The sequence below is a fragment of the Mastigoproctus giganteus genome, chromosome 1, assembly GCF_048544385.1.
Source record: "Mastigoproctus giganteus isolate SK-2022 chromosome 1, ASM4854438v1, whole genome shotgun sequence".
NCBI lineage: Eukaryota > Metazoa > Arthropoda > Arachnida > Uropygi > Thelyphonidae > Mastigoproctus > Mastigoproctus giganteus.
Genome location: NC_143575.1, coordinates 234,795,037 through 234,815,512, shown reverse-complemented (window position 1 = coordinate 234,815,512; position 20,476 = coordinate 234,795,037). Strand labels below are relative to the sequence as shown.

At 36.5% G+C, this 20,476-nt stretch overlaps 1 protein-coding gene across 1 annotated transcript in view; it reads left to right on the top strand.

The window, feature by feature from the left end:
* Nucleotides 1-1,136: 1,136 nt before the first annotated feature.
* The window catches only part of LOC150091652 (armadillo repeat-containing protein 7-like), a 45,208-nt gene continuing 25,868 nt past the window's right edge, over nt 1,137-20,476 (top strand). Inside the window, exons 1-3 of the mRNA XM_090369150.1 lie at nt 1,137-1,231; nt 5,339-5,437; nt 8,814-8,882. Of these exons, the coding sequence (XP_090225276.1) occupies nt 1,153-1,231; nt 5,339-5,437; nt 8,814-8,882 (247 nt within the window). The 5' untranslated portion in view covers nt 1,137-1,152. The remainder of the gene's footprint in view (nt 1,232-5,338; nt 5,438-8,813; nt 8,883-20,476) is intronic.

The window sequence follows — 20,476 nt, the reverse complement described above, 5'->3', positions numbered from 1 at the left end:
GCTTGCTTTCTTGCATCATATGCTGCAACTTATGCTGATTCTAATGCTAATGCTATAATATTTAATGTTCTAAAGTATATTGCATGAAGGAGATTTTTCCTTTCACGCAGAAGTTGAAATGCACAAGAGAAAATTCAAATCTGGTCAGAGAAACATGTGAAATATTCATTCTGAACTAAGGCTAGTTCCACACCCTCTTTAAGAGTTTACACTTAAACGTATCTTTCCTTCTGACTACTATACCCCTGCCATTCCTTTCCAATTCATGGAAGGAATGGCAATATATTGAAATGTCCAATTATAGCTTCATGTCTACAGACCTGCAGTCACTTCAGAACTTCATTCTCAACTTAAATTCATTATAGCCCTTCTATTCTCAGTATTCTTGATTATTACCATGTATATATATATACATGGTAATTACCATATATATATATATGACTCAAATTTTCGGGAGATAAAAACCATTTACCTCTCGCCTGAGACCGCGTTACGAAAAAAAAAAAATAATTAAAAATTCGTTACTTTTTTGAGGGGATTGGAAAATTCAGGCCTTTTTTATTGGTTGTGGTAGGACTTTGATTTTAACTTCGGTGGTATCTGTGAGAGATTCTTCTAAGCTACGGGATGGCTTATATATTTCTGGTTGTTTAACCGTGACAGTAGGTTGAAGGTCTCTCCCGCCTTCAACAGTTTTCTTAGTAGCTGTTTCCAATTTTTTAATTGAAGTCTATGACTGCTCATATTTTTTGTGAGAGAAAAATCCTTTGTATGTCATTCGAAAAAGTATAATTTTAGTTGTATAAAAATTAATGTAAATAATTTTTTTTTTTTTGTCTTAGGAAAGACTTTTTTTTGTCTTTGGAAACTTAGATTTATTGGGTTTATTCTCGGCTATCCGCTTTAGACTGGTGGGCGAAATGGAAAGAAAGAAGCAGGAAAATATTGATTTTAGAATTAAAAAATCGTTGAATAGTAAACACAGGCTGTGAGCAAAAGAAGTCTAATTTTTGAAGTTGTTTATATTATTTCTTTTATTAAATTATTTGCTGTGGTTGTATTTAAATTATTACTTATGAGTTAAACTCTACAAATTATCATGTGGTGTTATTAATTGCTTTTGGTATTATTTTCTGTATTATTTTATGTGTCATGTCAAAACGGGCACCGCAGGAGAGGTTTTCTTATTTGCAGCAGTTAGTAACAGAATTTCAGGATACTACATCTGCAGGTATGCAGCATAATTCGTAGAGGGGTACTGTTAGTTGAATAGTATTACTTGGAGAATTTGCCTTTTATTTAACGATAAGCAAGCTAATAGATATCTAAAGTTAGTTAACTTGAAGCTCCCTGTCTCCCATTACGTGTGGGATAGGGCTCACAATACTGGTCAAAATCTTAATACCGGTATTTTTAATTTATGAAACCGGGATACCGGTATTAACACCGGGATTATCGTTTTATCGTTTAAACTGGATCTAATTTTGGTACATATTTAATTAGCGGCAGAAAACGCCCTTTTGTAATCTGTGCTGGTTGGTGTTTTGTAAATAGTAGTAGACGAGTTTCAGTTTAACCCCCCCCCCCTTTATTCCCTCGATCTTCAAAAAATCTTATTCCTTTTATCAAAAATAAAAAAAAATTCTTTTTGACGTTTTATGGCACTATATCCGTATTAACGAAAGAAAGGGATTGACGGTTAAGCTTGGTGAGGAAACCAAATCTAAGTTGTGGTGGGGGAGTTATTTATTAATTTTTATTTCCCACTACCTTAGTATTGCCGTCAATGCCATTGTTATGATTTTTGTACAGCAACTCCCCTCAAGCACTCCACAAGCTTAAAGGGATATTCACCCCCCTCCCTCACACACGAGTATATAGAGTATATATATTATATATCGTATATATATTATATGTGAGCTGTCAGTTTCTCAAGAGCAATGGCACAAATATAAACAAAAGTCATTTATTATACAAATTACTTACAATACATAACTGGTGTTCATTTACATCTAATCTATTTATTTTTCTCATTTATTCTGTTAATGTGCTATCATTTCCATAAAATTTCTCTCAATTAATAATCTCAACTCTCTGTACAGCTTCAAACACTATACTAATTCAATCTTAATCACTTTCTCATATTTCTCTTACTCACCAAAAACAATTCTCTTCACAACAGCAATCCATAAGTCGTTAACTTAATATTAACAATTCCATATAATCTCTTTTAATTTAGCAATATCAATTTTCTTTACAACTTCAACCAATAAACCAACTCAGTACTGAACATTTCCTTATTTCTTGTGTTACTTTAACTTTACTCTAAAATAATCTCCCACTTTATCTAAGTACCATTTTCAAAACAACACAGTAGTTCAGAGGACTTGCCTTCTTTCTCTTTCACGGTGGGATTCCTTTGTGCGGGTTCCTTCCACGGAGTGCAGTGATGTCTCTCTCTCTCTCTATATATATATATCTTCTCATTTAAACTCTGCATCTCTGCTGTATAGCTCTTCCAGTACTGTCTTATTTTGGGATTTCGAGAACAGTTCTCTGTTAATACTGAAGGAAATTACCAGCAGTAGCAGAAGCCAGGGACTATCTGACTGGCTTGTTATTCAACTTCCAGATTAACTTCTAGCACAGGAACATGCCCGGCGGAACCCTTTGCTGCTGGACACTCCCAGAATCGGACCTGAACTGAACCAGAACTACCACTGGAAGTGTGCAACCCCTCCAAACAACAACCACAAACCCCTCTTTTGGTGCAAGTACCTTATTTATTTCCTTCTCATTTATTTATTTATTGAATTTATTGCAAGTCAGAATTGCCCCCTGTACTGTTTTATATGCAAGCTTATGTGCAAACCCATACCAATCACGGTGTTAGTCTTTAAACTCACTCTTCTTCCTTTGGTGGGAAAAACAGAATATTTTTCCCACACAACAAAATGCTTTCATCTTTTACCTCAAGATCACCTGTTCACAATACCTTTGAACTGCTCCATACCGAAACCCTTTCCCAAAATGCACTAATTGTTGCATCCTCAAGTAGCTGTGTAATAGAGGGATTAAGCTATTGTTCAGAAGCTTTTAATTTTAACCCTTCTGCACCCGCCATACCATTGTTCACTATATTCCTTGCCCTACCAGACCTACTGCCACTAATGGAAATATTTCCGTGATGATGTTTTCGTTATTCTTTAAGTGCTTTACTTCCACACACACTGCACTTACTAAGAGAAATATATTTGTAAGATTTTATGTCTTACAGTTTCATGATATTTCAGGTTTCCGTTGCATTTGTACTGTGTATAACAATCCCTCATTTGCAAATTCAGCAGTATTAATGATTTATTGTTGTCGATTTTATAACCTTTATGTGAATAAATCATGGATAATTATTTTTAAAATTAGTACCGAAAACCGGTAGTTTTGTATTAATACCGGGATTTGAATACCGTAAAAAATTACCCAGAATCTCGATATTGTAAGCCCTAGTGTGGGAAACTCTGATGACGGGGAGTGTGGTGTCTGTTTTGGTATCATTAATACCTATGTTTATGACAATATTGAATTTTTATCCGTGGAGCACCAACTTTTATTATTATTTTTTATGGTGCCTAACTTCTCTATTTGACCATTCTTATAACAGTAATGGAAAAATCATGGTAGTCATGCAGTTCAGTGTCGTGCATCATGGTCGTGAATCGTATTCTGACGGAGCAGTTCTGACTTGTCACTGAAATCAAGCAAATCCAGTAAAGGGAACCGTAATCAATAACAGGAATGCTTGAAGGGCAGAAGATTTCAGTAATTTTTTATATACAGTACTTTTAACAGTAATCCTGCACTTTAGTGTCGTGAATCCATGGTGAGTGCCCATGGCTAATGGAAGTCAACCAAGGCAGTAACAATAACTTATAAATATTTGCATTCATTTTCACACATTTGGATCATCACTCTCTGGAGTGGAGAACACATTGGTAGAGAAGTAATTCTTATCCATTGGGTATGCTACCACTTAGTCATGTCTGTGATGTGACTGAGAGCTCCAGCCAAATATAGTAATAGAGGCATGTGATGCAAGAAAGCAAGTGTATGAGCTTATGCAGCTTTAGCCAAAAAAAAAAACAATTTCACACAACCATTCCCTCTAAAGGTTTGTCCAGTTCCTCCTTGAATTTATTTAAGCTATCAACTTCCACAATGACAGATGGAAGTTTGTTCCAGCAACCTGCTGGCTAAAGGCAAATTTCCATACATCTATTCTACAACTATCTTTCTTCAGTTTGAATTTATGCTCCCTCAGGTTCGTAATCTGAGCAAGCGGAAGAATCCCATCAGAATTCAACATGCTCAACCCATTCAAGTTCCTGTATATCATTGACAAGGCCTTATACACCTCAATCAGATCACCTCGCAGGTGCTTAGTCTCCAGCTGCTGCAATTTGCAGAACTTAAGCCTTTCTTGGTATGAGGATCCCATCGTTTCCCTCAACAATCTTGTTGCCCTTCTCTGTACACGCTCAAGCAACTCTACATCCTTCCTAAAATGAGGCCTCCAGACCTGTACATTCAAGGTGTGGCCTAACCATTGCCTTATACAAAGACATAATCACCTCCATTTTCCTGCTAGCAAAATTCTTGTATATCATTGACAATACCCTATGACCTGCTCTGGAAGCCTGTCTGCATTGCTCAGAAAACTTCATGTCTGACTGCACAATCACTCCCAGGTCTTTTTCATTTTCTACCACCCTAAGTGTAGTACCGCACAGTTGGTACATTCCTCTAGGATTACTTCTACCCATATGCAGTACTTTGCATTTGGTAATGTTAACCTTTAGTTGCTGAACCTAATAGTTTATTTAAAATAAAAATGCTTTTCCATATGAAGTATTTTAATTAATTTTATTGGTATGCAAAGGACAGTTTCTACAGTTAGACTCCAAAAATGAAATAAAATTGAGTGTGTTTAAAATATCAAGGTCAGCCCTCAGGCCTGGGTCTTTGGGTTTAGCAGGGCTTCTAAAACTTGACCATGGGTGACCAAACTTGGCTGCTGGATAAACCAATTAATATCACACCGAGGAATACTACTCAGTGAATCAGTGAATACTATTAATCTGAAACATAGCCAATTTTACTTAGTTTTGATAATTGTTTGTGGTCTAATTGTAGCAATTGTCTTTCGCATATTAATAAAACTAAAATACTTCATGTAGAAATATTTTATTTTAAATCTTGCTTAGTAGTACTTCATTTAAAGTCCTTCTTGAGTTTAACTAACTGTTTATGTTTTACTTGCTGAATTTTTATTTTTCTATTTCAGAGGCAAAGGAGCAAGTATTAGCAAACCTAGCAAATTTTTCATATGATCCTGCTAATTACAAATTTATTTATCAACTGAATGTTATACCTTTGTTCTTAGGTAAGTAAAAAATAACTTTTAATGTTATTCCATTCACAATTACTTTGTGTATTCTGTAGTCTTTTGTCTATTTTTATCTCTATTTCTATTTTATCTCTTTTTATCTTTGTACTGTGCATCTGATTTTGAGAGGTCATTTGATTTAAATATATAATCAGGCAAACTTATGTGCAAAGTTGCCGCCCTGCACACGATACATATAGAGGGTGCAGAGAAACTCTACCGACAAACTTGAACAAGTGATAGATGGTACCAAAAGAAAAATTTTTTGTCAAGTAAACATAGGTCGTAAATGAGTCATTATAACAGCAGTAGCTATTAAAGGGTTGTAAAAATCAAAACAACACATTCAGTAATTTAATATCGTTTAATGCATACAAATCATTTGCTGTTGCACACAAAAGAGAAAAAACAATTCATAAGAAGTGCTCAAACTGGTGACCATGATGTTCAATGCATAACTCACACCGACGCATCACTGAATGTTGTAGGCGTTGGAAGTTCCTAGGATTGTCTTGTATCTCTGCGCTTGCTGCTACAATCCCTGCTATAAGTTCCTCCACTGGCATTTCATACACAAGAATATTCATGTATCCCCAAAAGAAAAAGTCCAAACAAATCAGATCAAGCGACCTTGCTGGCCAGGCTACAGGTCCACCTTGACCAATCCATCTGCCTGGAAAGTTATGTAAGTGTGCCCGTACATGTCTGTGAAAATGTGGTGGTGCGCCATCATGTTGGAACCACATTTGTGCTTGGACAATCAGAGGAACATCCTCCAACAACTCTGGAAGTGTTTGCTCTAGAACATGCAGAGTCATCCATCTAAACGTGCAGGCAACATGTATGGTCCAACTAAAACGTTTCCCACAATGCCAGTCCATACATTGACACTAAACCTGTGTTGGTAGCCATGTTCAACCATTGCATGGGGATTATTCTCTGCCCACACATGACCGTTGAACAATCCTTCTTGGGTGAAACATGCCTCATCAGTGTAAAGCACATTATTGGCAAACTCAGACTGCAAGTTGACTTCCTGTAAAAATCAGTGGGAGAACTTAACACGGTGGGCAAAGTCAGCAAGTTCTAGTGCATGCACTTTCTGGAATCGGAAAGGATGTAGTCTGGCTTCGTGCACCACATCCCACACCAAACAAAGCTGCACACCCAATCAGTGTGCAACGGCACTTGTGCTGGTAGAAGGAGTATTAGCGAAGATCTGCAAAACCTGTTCCTCAAACCAGGGTGTCCTAGCAGTGTGTCGACATCCAGTGTCATGTATATTCATACCGAAAGAGCCATTATCCAGCAATCTTTGGTGTATTGCAGCAAATGTATGGTGAGGCAACCCTCTGCCTAGGAAGCATTCTTGATAAATCCTGCGAGCCTCTCTTCCGTTTCCATGTCTGTACCCGTACTGAACATAAAATGACATTATGCGTTTATGCTATTAGTGGCAGATACGCACCATTCTGAGCACCTCTCAATGCATGCATACATTAATGTTGATGGAAGGCGTACGTTCAAGCACTGTGTTATGGATTGTGTTTTCTATTTTGTATGCAACAGGAAATGATTTGTATGCATTAAATTACTGATTGTGTTGTTTGATTTTTACAACCCTTTAATAGCTTCTGCTGCTATAACGACTCATTTACAACCTATGTTTACTTGACAAAAAAATGTTTCATTTGGTACCCTCTATCACCTGTTCAAGTTTGTCGGTAGAGTTTCTCTGCACCCTGTATACTTAGGTTATGCAGTCAGCAAAATCATTAATAAGACAACTGAAAAGTGATATGTTGTGAGCAGTGGTGATTGGCAAGATATTGATGGTACAGTTTTGAATGGAGTTTTCCACCCTTTCTTTGATGGTAGGAACATGAACAAATGTGTTGAGACTTGTGAATATAGTGTTTATTGTCAGGCAGCACTGGGGCTCCTGGCTGTGTCACAGTACAAACTCTGTAAAGGCCAGAAATAGTGTTTATTTTTAGTGTAGCCTGCATGGTGTAGTGTTGTTCCTCTGGCCACTTAACTGCAGGCCCCTTGGAACTGGGTCACCCATTGCCCATCCTTCACCACGGAGAGGGAAACCAGGTTGTAGGATGTGAAAGGTTCTCTGGCTAGGGCAAATCCTGGCATCACCAAAGCTTGCCAGAGAGGGGGTCCCCTAAAAAAAAAGTTTATTGGCAAGAAGTGTAGAGGAGACAGTTGAGGAGGAAATGAACAGATGAAGAAAAGAAGATGGACTAGAGGAAAGCTTCCACCTGAGAAACAGAAATTGAAAGGAGGCAGAGGGGTACCCCTGTGGAAAGAGACTATTTGTCACAGAGGAGGGACTGTTAAGAGCAGAGAAAGTTTTAGTGGTAGAGTCCACCAGTGAAAAGATTGAAACGAGTGTTGGAGGAGGGAAGCAGGTATTGAAGGGGAGTAAAGTCCATAGTACCAGAGTGCCCTATGTGGAGGAGGAGATTGCATTGTAAGTATAAAATACTTCTATGTTTTGAATCTCTCACTGGCCAGGCCAGCTGGATCCAGTGTCCACAGATCCCATGCTGTGCCTCAGGGGAAGAGGGGCATGGCATCAGCAAGGCAGGGGTGGTTTCCCAATAGGTTGGACCCCATAGTCTAATTGGGGGGCCTGTCAGAACAACACATACTCCATGTACTCAGATCACCTGCACACTTGTCATACTTACACATAGACCAGTACCCCCCTTTTTTTTTGCACACTAATTAACAAGACATTACACTACATTCTCTCACACATTTGCCATCTTCCATCATTCATCACCATTCAGTTAGGACATAGGTGCCACCTAAATATGGAAAACTACCAAGACAATCACTTTCTTTATTTATGTATATAATACTGATCACAAGCATTCACTCAGTCATCCCAAGTTTACATAGGTTGACTGAGTGATCCTATTCATCCCAAGTTTACAGTTTTTTTTATCCATTGGCACTTATGAAATTATATAATTGCGTTACAGTATAGTTGATTATGTAACTGCATTTTGAATTGTTTCTAAAGTTATTATTATTTTTTTCTCTGATAATCTGACTAAAGGAAATGTTTATGTGATGATCCCTTTCTCTCATACATTCATGCTCTGGATAAAAGAAATTCTGCTGAATTTTTTGATGATTGTTAAAGTTGTTAATATGTTTATAAATATGTAAAATATTTATAAACCTGTTTAAATTATATATTAATAAATTATTATTATATAAAAAAGTTTAGTTTATTTTTAAACTTTACTAAAAAATCTAATGTATCTACTAATGTATTAAAAAATCACTTTCAGTTGACATATAAGTGGTTTGAGTCATGCTGAGGAGTATTTTTTGTATAATGTTATTTTAGATCAGCTCTCAGAGAAGAATGACAACTTAGTGGAATTTGCAGTTGGAGGACTCTGTAATTTAGCTCTAGGTAGGCAAATGAAATGATTTCCAAATGTTAAAACTACACTCAGTGTCCATGAATTATGACCACCAACCTAATACTGTGTTGGGACACCACACGGATAACAGCTCCTATCTACAGAATGGCAGTAATCAGGGTGAGCTGCTGGAACAAGATCTAAGAAAATTGGGTCAGTGGGCTGAGAAATGGAGTTGGAGTTTAACATTGACAAATTTTTTTTTTTTTTTATGAAAACCCCAAACACGAAAGGTATCAAAACCTATAGTACTTAGTACCATGCATGGGTTGAAGGAGAAGTATGGGGGGAGGGGGATGCCGGAAACTTTGCTCTAGAGACTAAACATGGGTTTCACCACTTCAAGCCTCCAATAAGCAAATTGGTGGTATTTCACCAGTTGATGAAAGTCAAATGTAAGGTACTGCATATGGGTAGTAGTAATCCCAGAATAACTTATCAACTGTGTGGTACTATACTCAGGGTAATTGAAAATGAAAAGGACCAGGGGGTAATTGTGTTGTCAGATATGAAATTCTTTGAGCAGTGCAGACATGCCGCCAGAACAGCTCATGGGGTTTTGTCAATGATATTCAGAAATTTTGCTAGCAGGGATAAGAAGGTGATTATTCCTTTGTAAAGGCAATGGTTAGGCTGCATCTTGAGTATTATATACAGGTCTGGGGCCCTCATTTTAGGGAGGATCTAGATTTGCTGGAATGAGTGCAGAGGACAGCCAGATTGGTGTAGAGAACAAAAGGGTGCTCTTAGAAAGGTTTCAGTTCTGCAAATTGTAGCTTTTGAAGACTAGGCACCAGTGGGGTGATCTGACTGAGGTGTTTAAAGGCCTTGAATGGATTGAGTAAGCTGAATGTGAATGGCATTCTTCCTCTTTGGCATTCTTGTGAATGGCATTCTTCCACGAGGAGGCATAAATTGAGGAAGGATGGTTGCAGAATAGATTTGTGAAAGTTTGCCTTCAGCCAGTGTGTGCTTAAATTGTTGGAACATGCTTCCATCTGTTGTTCTGGATGTGGATGGGTTGAATAAGTTTAAGAGAGAACTAGACAAATTCTTGGAGGGTATGGATGGGAGAAATGTGTAGTTGTTTTTTTTTTTTTTTTTGGTTGATGCTTTATAAGTTTGCTTTCTTGCATAATTTGCTACTACTATTACATCTGCAGCCATGCTTCCCAAGGCTTTTCACAGATGATGGTTGTGTGTCCATATGCCACACTTCCTGTTCCAAAACATCCAACAGGTTTTCAGTTTAATTGAGGTAAAGTAAATTTGGAGGCCAATCAAGATGGATAATACCTTCATTGTGTTCCTTGAACTACTTGTGTATGGTGACATGACATGGCATATTATCATCTTGGAAGATCCCATTTCTGTCTGGGAAGAAATGTAACATGGCAGGGGGAGGTTCATGTCATCACATAAGAGCTGCCAATAGACCCCGCCAGTGAAGCGGTCTGTATGCACCAGGGATTCTAGTTCTTGCCAGCAAAATATGCCCAAACAACACAGCCAAACAACACAGCCTGCCTAGGTAGTGGGCACTGTGCATAGTGGATCCATAGACTTGTGCTGCTTGTGCCACACACAAAAGCATCTGTCAGCATGTTCACCAGGTATTTGGACTCATCACATTAGCACACTCATTTCCAGACCTCCAGTGTCCAACCAGCATGCTGTTGATACAACGGTATTCACTGTTGATGATGATCAGCGGTGAGGCTCTCCTCACCGGTGTCTCTTGGGTTGTCTGCTGTGGAACCTCACATGTCTGAGCGTGTGGCGCATCATTTGGAATATTGTTTTTGCATTCTCCCTGGTGTATTGCAATGTCAATTCACATTGTAATCTGCCATTGGGCCCATACAACATGCTGAACGCTTCGCTTACCAAGAATATCCACCTCGCATAAATCTTTACAGTTCTGTTGGCAGTAGGTTGTTTGGCCCCATTCTTTGTGCACCTTAAACATAGTGCGCTGTGAAAAACTGACAAAACATGTTGTTTCCGACATGGAAGCACCTGACATATGAGCTCCCACTGTCATGTTCTTTTGAAACTGTGATATCTTTACTACATCCATAACTGCTATTTTATTACTTTGACTTGAACAATCAGATGCAAATTATCATTGCTCCAGTGTATGAAAGTGTTTGGCCTTTTATGCTGCAAGCTATGCAGCATAGTACATTACAGATGGGAGGTCATAATTCATTCATCACCGAGTGTATATTGTAGTTAACTTTGCATGCAATACCAAAAGCATTTGTTGTAAATGCTTGTCTGAAATCAATATTCTCCTGAGCCAAACCATGCATCAGTGGCTGTATCCAAAGTTATAGCCACCAATATCACCCTTTGTTTAAGAGAACTGTGGGTTTTTCCCCCTTTTAAAGGTACTCTGCCTATTCAGGCTCTGAAACAATGGGTGTGATTTAAAGAGCATTATAGCATGCTTTTCTTTTTATTTATTATATAATATCGGTGTAAATACACCATAGTTAACCCATATATTTGAGCTACGATTGTAGCGTAGAAGGCATCGTTTTAATTGTATCTCATAATGTGGTTGCCTTCACAACAAAGATAGCTACTATTGAATTACTTCAAATAAATAACGCTTCTCTAGTAGAGAAGACTACTGTTATTTATTTTCAGCGTACCACTGGGTGGTGGTACGCTGAAAATAAATAACAGTAGTCTTCTCTACTAGAGAAGCGTTATTTATTTGAAGTAATTCAATAGTAGCTATCTTTGTTGTGAAGGCAACCACATTATGAGATACAATTAAAACGATGCCTTCTACGCTACAATCGTAGCTCAAATATATGGGTTAACTTTTTATTTATTTATCAAGATTATATATTTCTGTACTATGTTCCAGCTGTTTTCTTTGACTTTATCTCATCAGCCACTGTCTGATGTGAATGTCTAGTTCTTGTTTATTTAATTTCATTATTTATGGTGCATTTGCAATATAAGCCATAATGTGCCACGTACAAAGATAAAATACAGTAAAAATCAATTGTAACCTAACAGTCACTTATCATATAAAAATGTATAAAAAGCAAGGAGAGAAACAAGAGTGTATACAATATGTATCAAAAAGCATTTAAACATATTTTTACAAGTTTATAATTTCTAAAAAAAAAGTAGAAAATTTTGAGACATGTTGTCATGGTCAGATAAATCTCACTGGGTGTAATAAGGCTCAATCAAACGATTAAAAGTGCTAAAACATAAACAGCATTCATTACTAAAATTTGAACATTCAGTAAAAATGTGTTTGATATTTAAAACGATGTCACGGTGATCACACATAGGAGGGTATTCATCCCTCGGCAGAAAAGAATTTGTAAGATGACTATGTCCTATGCAGAGTTGAGCAAGAATAACTTCCTCTTTATGATTCCTGTGCATATTAGACTGCCACTGTTCGTTTACAGGCTTAATCTGGTATAATTTGTGTGATGTGTGCCCACGCTGCGAACGTTGCCATTGGGAAACTAGTTTCTTTTGTATTACTTGCCTGTAGTTTGTGATATCAGTCAAATCATTTACCCTAATCCCGGTGTGGCTTGAGGGATGGAAGACAAAGTGATTATCAAAGCCACATTTCCAAAAAATAATGTAGTCTTTGCTGTAACTGGGACAGGACTGGATGAGGATTATATCTCACCATTGATAAGGCCTGCAATGAACTAATATAATTGATATATATGATATATTTTTGGTGGTGGCAGGTTTATATATGATCCACAGCTAGCTCTATTGCATGCAACTCTGCAGTGAATATGCTGCATTTAGGGAGATTGTTCAGATATCATAGTGTCTGGGAAGACAGTGACAGATCTTGTGGACACTTCTGGCTTTAAACCATCTGGCAAGAAGTTATGATGTTTAGTTTGGTTTTCTGAATAGAGTTGCAGGTAGACAGAAGACAGTGTTTGCCTCTCCCCAATTTTTAAGGGAGATGTTGCAGGCTGGAACACAAGCATGCCAAGATGGAGGGAGTTACTTTTTCGACGTGGCAGTCTTGTTTACCATGATATGTGAATCTCAAATACCGAATGGACAGTTGGTAGTCTGATGGGTATTATAAAGATTTTCCTAACAGGACGCAAAAATAGATGTCCATGAGGAATGGTCTGGGATTTTAGTTTTAAAGTCTATTTTTCAGTGTACAGACTTTGGGCAGATGTTCAAAATTCCCCAGTTGCAATATGAAATGCATGATTCTGGATGGCATCCAGCCATCAGAGTACGTTGTCTCAAACAGATGCACACCCCATCTGACCCTTAATCTAGTTTAGATCACACAGGTGTGTGTATGATAGAGGCATAGTAAGGTGTCACTCCAAGAAGTAGAGGAGATTGCACGGAGGATATTCAAGCCTGTTGTGCACTTTTTATGTAGTTGATGGATATAGTAGAAAGGTCAACTGTCTATAAAATAGAAGCCCCAAAAATCTGGTCTCAGGCATTACTGGAATTGCATTTTGCCCAAGCCTCAATTTAGGTTCAGAATAAAGGTTACCTGTTTTTGACAAAAATGTATGCAAAGTCTTTTGCAGCAAGAATCAAAGCCATTAGTCATTGCCCATGAGTTGAGGTGTGTTGCAGCCTTCTCTTGATAATCCTTGTGTTATGGTTCTCTTGGCAAAAGGGCTGAGAGAGGGTGAATTTTACATGAACTTGAAAGGGATAAAAAGTTCTTAATAAAAACAGGATAGTGACCTGGAAGATCAAGGCTATAAAGCTCATTTAAAATACCAAATCTCCAAGTTGTGTCATACGCTTTTCCATATCAAAGAACACGAATACTGGGTGCTCTCATTTCAGGAAAGCAACCCGGACAGATGGTTCCAATCTAATTAAATAGATTCAAAGTGGATCTGTTCTTTCAGAAGCCATACTGAATGCCAGAGAGGAGATCATTGGCTTCTAAGTACCATATAAGATGAGCATTCACAATTCTCTCCAAGATTTTGCACAGACAGAGCAATAGGACAATAGTTATTTTTGAGATCCTTTCCTGGCTTAGCATAGGCAAGGATGATTGGTTTGCACGAAGCATCCGGAAACTGCTCTTCAAAAAAGACTGTTATGAAGGAAGAACAGGAGAGCCATAGATTTTCTTGAAGGTGTTTAATCATTTCATGATGGATGTCATCTAGTCCAATAGCACTTGCCTTAATAAAGAGTTAGAGCTGTAGTAAATGACCCATTTTAAGGGTAAAGTACCTTGATTTGAAGTTGTCTAGTTTTCATTTTTCTCTTTTAGGACCAATTGAATCTGCAGTAGCATATCCATTATGATTTCAATTTGATGAAGGGCACAATGTGTATTTTTCCTTCATATTCCAGATTTTGTGCCAGACTTGTTGACCAGCAATAAAACTGGTCAACTGGGTAATAAATGATATTAAGAGGATCCATGATTCCTTTTAGCTCCAAAAGCAATATAGCATGCTTTTACAAATGCACATTTGAAGGTTGGGAGATTAGACATGGATTAGACATTAGATATACCTTTGGAATATTCTGCAAGCTTTATTTTGACCTGTTTTGCTGCTGTGCAGTCTGCATTTTAGTTCCATGACAAAAAAAGGTTGGTTTCCCAACCTTTTTTAGTTATGAAACACAAGTTTAGCGGGATCCAAAGAACTATTTGCTAATATTTTATTACCTAACAACATACTGTACATCAGGAGCATCTTTAAACTCCTCTGACCGTTTGGTCGTCCTGGAGTATAAACAGAAAATTTATTTATTTATTTTTTATTTCCAACAGATAAAGCCAAAATTCAAATAACTGTCATCATACTTTCGTTTTGGTCTTTTATTAGTTGGTTCCTGTTTTTTCACTTTGGATTTTTGGGGAACAAAAGGCTGCGATTGTTCATCTTCACTTTGAAGTGTGACAATATTATGTTTGATGTCATCAACCACAGTTGCAATACTAGAAGTACTTGCTTCTCTTTTTTAAAGTTCCTTTTTTCAGCCACAAATCCATGGTCATTAATTTTAATAATAACATTTCGAAATACTGATAATTATCAAAAAAAATTTATACAAGGAGTGAGTTTGCTTATGATATTGGTTTGCTTCCCCCTCTCCTTAAACCCGTGTACTCCAGGCTAAATTACATACAAATGGTATATTAGATCACTACATTGCTACTTTTTCGTAGATGTCATTACCTCTACGCATACTTCTCTATGAAAAAGCCTGCCAAAATAAAGTGTTCCACGGTCTATTTGATTATGTCTATGCCAATATATTAATAACCGAAAAAAAAATGTTAAAAATTATAATGATACAAAAATGGTGTACGCTACAAATATGCAAAATTTATTTATTTTATTTTTTAAATTAAGTAAGATTTTTCGCAGAACACTTGTTCACATGTCATGGAACACAGTTTCGGAAATGCTGGTTTAGGAAATGGTGGAAAATGGGTAGATGATTTTGGAATTGTAATTGTGGCACCATAGACAATATATTCTGTAACGTATGTTACTGAATCATTGATAGGCTCCTGACCAACAGTTGCAATGTCAAATTCTGCCTTATGTTGGAAAGCATTCCAGTCAGTGATCAGTTTTCTGTGACAGCCAAAAAAAGAGAGAAATAGTTTCCCATTAAGTATGATACTTACCACAGGAAAGTGAACACTTCCATAAGAATTTCCTTTCACCTCTCTGTGAAAGGGAATTCTTATGGTAGAGGGAATTCTGAAAGTAGTAAAAATTCAGTTTAATTGTGGTATATAACACACACACACGCACACGGCAATTCTGCTAATTATTATTTATATACTGATGTCTATTGGTTCCTGTCGAGGTACAAATCAGTGGGTAAAAGACAGTAATTAGTCTTTAATTAATTTTACATATGATATTATTATCATCTCTGTGCTTTATTACTGGTAGCTGATATTCTAAATATTAAATTTAGGATCAAAACAAGTTTCTGTTTTCATTCAAATATTTGTTGTTTCCTTAAGTAAGAAATCTGAAGGTTTTTGAGCTTGTTTTCTTGCATCATTTGCCACTACTAATTGTAATACTACTTTATTTGAAAAAATAGTTTATAATCTTTTTTTTTTTATTGTTTCAGAATAATTTAAACATAGAAAAAGTACTATGACCCTTACAATGAAGGAGAGGATTGAAATTATAAAGTGGCATGCAAAATATGAAAATGCTGTAGAAGTTGCACACAGGTTTAAGAAGTTTTTCAGACATAAATTAATCACAATAAAGACCATAAAGCAATTTATAAAGAAGTTTAATAAAGTGGGTATAGTCACGCAGTCTACCAAAACCTAGTAGACCTTTTATCTCAATGACATCTGCCAATTTGGAATTTGTAAGAGAGAATATCAGAAGTCCAAAAAAAAAAAAAGTGAAATTTTGAATTTGAAATATCTAAAACAAGCTTAAATAGAATCATAAAGGAACTTAGATACAAGGTTAATCAACCCATGTTGCTAGAAAGTTTGAAAGAGGATGACCCGAATTGAAGATTGGAATTTGCTGAATGGTTTATGGGGCATGGTGACCAGGTGTTTGAATGGTTTTTTTTTAGATTGACCTAGGAACACTTATACATGCACATGTTTTATTGATTATTATCTTTATTTGAATATTAGGAAAGCATGTGAATAATAATACGTATTAATCACAAAAAATGACAATAATATATTATTTTTGAACATTTGGCAATATAACATACAGAACAAACAAGTTTATGAAATACACGTGTATATAAGAAAATTATAAAAGGAAAGAATAATAGAAGTACGTGCAGAGGCAGATTTACAGTGAAGCTAATAAAGCTTAAGCTTAAGGGCCCCTGACTTGCACAGGTCCCTTCGAGGCCTTAGCAATATGTTCCCATGGTCGTATGTTTTTGTAAGATTTGCAATGGTAAGATATTTTAACCACCACTGTCTCTTTCCATTCTGACTTCCCCCTACGTCACACTGCCATGTTGTGTGGCGTTGGAGGCATGGGGCCCTGCAGGATATTTTGCAAGGTGGTGCATGTGGGAATAAATTTTTGTTCACCAGATTTTGGGGAAAAAATACAATATTTCAATTAAATCAAGTTTGACTGTGTACAGCTGAGCCAACGTTTCGTGATTGGCAGGAGAAAGGACTTGTATTGTTTTAATGTTTCAATAAATTACTTCGATATCCAAAGGTGGTACACTTGCACCACCTTTGAACTTTGAATGAATGTCCATGGTGCAAGATGGTGCACTTTGCATCACCTTGCACAGTGCTGCCAGTGCCCATGGTTTGAGTGACCATCAGCTTTAAAAAAATACAAAGAAATTTTGCAATCTTTTTCTTAAAGATGGCCCCACGAAACCTCCATCCTCGCCATGAAAAATGCTGTTCTGCTTTCTGCCGTTGCACATTCTGTATCGGCAATTTCTTGAATGGCAATACTCTAATGCTGAAAACTAAAGTCTCTTCGGCTTTCTTGTGATTCATTTGTATTACGATGCCTTTCAATATCACTTAATTCGGCTGTCATCCTGCATTTACAATATTTACACAAACATTTCAAATAGTCATCTTCTAATTTGCAGAGCCAGTTCTTAGATTTGACATCTTTGAGTCATTGATCACGAAAATGTTGATTATATTTTTTGCTCATTTTCAAAAAAGGGGAAAAATTACACACTGTAGTTTAATATGAAAATTGATAAGCGAAAAAATAAAATTAGTTACCTACTCAAAGTAATTGAATCATCACAGACGAAAAAAAGGGAAATTTTCGTCAGCACTCTGTTAAACCTATTCAGAACAGTGGTTTGCATGCAGAAACGATTTAAGTTACAGCATCTTCATTCTGGGCAGTCTACTCCAGTAATTCGAAAAGTGAACTAGCATAAAGCGATCCTCCGTATTAGGAAAATTAGACCATCGAATTTCAAAGAAAGGAAGTTGAAGAGTTCTGAGTGATTGGTGGAATCACTCAGAACTCTTCAATTCATATTATAATATTTTTCTCTGATCTGTAAATGATCCAGCAACAAATTTTCAATTAAAAAAAAAAAAAAAAAATTACCAACATCAGAGTAATAAAATTACAAACCGTTCTCTCAAATTGTTTGAGACAACATGGACCATTCATAATTTGTGAATGTAAACTAATGAAAACTGGAATAATAAATTTACTTACATTTTCAGCCTCTCTATCACAGGTTAGAAACAAATGCTTGTATTGGGTGAATTTTTTTGTGCTCTGAGAAACTTGAAAATGTAAAATCACTACACTTGACAATGCAGAATCACAGAATAGAACATGATAAGAGCTGCAGAGCTTTCTTTCTGTGCCAATAAAGCAAAATAAAAAATATCTGATTGGCTGAATTTTTTTTGTTTCGTTTCCCACTCTCATTTCCCCAGTTTTTCGTTTCCCACTCTCATTTTCAGCCTCTCTATCACAGGTTAGAAACAAATGTTTGTATTGGGTGAATTTTTTTGTGCTCTGAAAAACTTGAAAATGTAAAATCACTACACTTGACAATGCAGAATCACAGAATAGTACATGATAAGAGCTGCAGAACTTTCTTTCTTTGCCAATTAAGCAAAATAAAAAATATCTGATTGGCTGAATTTTTTTTGTTTCGTTTCCCACTCTCATTTCCCCAGTTTGTCCTTCAAGTAACAAATTTTGCAACAAATTTTCCCACCACAAGCGAAAACAGAACAGATGCAGTACATATAAAACAGTTATAAAATGTATTAAAAGCGACAAAGTCCAGTCTTGTTGGCTGTATAGAAAGAAAGACAAGGGTAGAATGTTGTTGTGAAAATAGCAAATGACCTCAAAACCATAAATTTAATGAAACTGCATGCTTTGGAGTGACATGTTGGACAAACAACTTGTGTGATTGAAACCTGCTAATTTTGGGGTGACTGAAGTAGACATTTTACTCTTCCTTGTCATTGTTTAATTCGCTCTCTGAACACCACGAGATAAATGCTAATTACACGAAGAGTTTCTCCCACTGCATCAGTCACTTACAGAACATCATTGACATAGGTGAGGTCAAAGGATAGGCAATTTAGATGTTTCTGGTTAGCATAGTAATAACTCATTCATACTCCTTATAGTTTTTCGTTTCAGATAAACAAAAAAAAAAAAAAGGAAAGAAAAAAAAATCTAAGTCACAATATGACAAATTCGTGTATTGTAAAATAAAACATATTGCCCTCTGACTACAATCAGTGTACCCACACACACAAAAAATGTAAAATAAATTCAACACTAGAATAAAGACAGATGTGATGTACACACTGTGTACAGCTAGGCCTCGCATAATGCGAGTTCGATTAACGCGATATTCAGTTGATGCTATTTGAAAAATGATTTCACTTTACACGATGCCAATTTCCAGTTAACGCGATCTTTTTTTTTTTTTTTTTATGCAATAGTTGAAAAAGATTTGAATCGTGCATTAAGTTTACCGCGAGTCGTACGGTCAATAAACAAACGTTTGCCTGCTGCCCGCCTCGGTGTGTTCCATCAACCATCGGAAGAAGAAGTGTTTGTCTCCTGCTAATAAAAGTCAATGCAGACTTGCATTTAAAAATTCAAATTTTTAAATGAGCCAGATGAAAATGTTACCGCGAAGGAGATAACGGTAAAAGAATTAGATGAAACCTTTCGTATCGCATAGAACCTCAAACAAAACGTTTGATGTTCTCTGCGATATTTATTTTGCCAGGGCCCAGAGAAGATCGTTGTCGGCTATCGGAAATTGATTGATGAAAACAGAAAGTCAACACTGTTCAAATATTTCCGCAACAGTAATTTCTTCATTGTGTATTTTATGTCAGAGGTTCCCAAAGTTCCTTGGTTCACGGCGCCTTTAATGTCTGGGTAATTTTTTCAAGGCACACCCAGACCAAAAGAAATACCTAACAGTTTCGTTTAGTAGTTAGGTCCAAACAACTTAATAAGAAATGCTGAAACTGTGAACTACCTCGAGCTAGTAGTTCGCACTGTGTCCGACAGATGTCGAGTATCGCTGTTTGCCTCGAAAATTTAAAATATTCCGTGGTGCACAGTTTAAGAACCGCTGTTTTATACAATAAACATTTAATTCCATAATTATTTTCATTATCTTTTACATTATATACAGTTAAAAAGTTATTTAAAAGGTATTTTTAAAATTCTTTATGGACATTCCAGAAGGTCAAGGACCAATTATAATTTTTCCTATTGGTTATGATATTCGATTAACGCGTTTCCGTTTTGCGCGATGCGCTCGCGGGACGAATTAATCGCGTTAATCGAGGCCCACCTGTATATGTATATTTGGCACTGGGTTTGCTGACTATCTTTTATTTGATACTATTTCTATAAGCATGGCACAGTCAAAACAATACTCGGTTAGCCAGGCGCTGTGCTGGTAAGAATGTGTTACATTTAATTTTAAAAAAATTCTCGTTTATTAATGAAATTCGTTAATTGTCTTGAGAAATGTCTTCCAAATTTAACGGTCCCCTTTCAAGATCAGGCCCAAATGCAGCTGCATTGGAATAGTTATGCCACCGAAC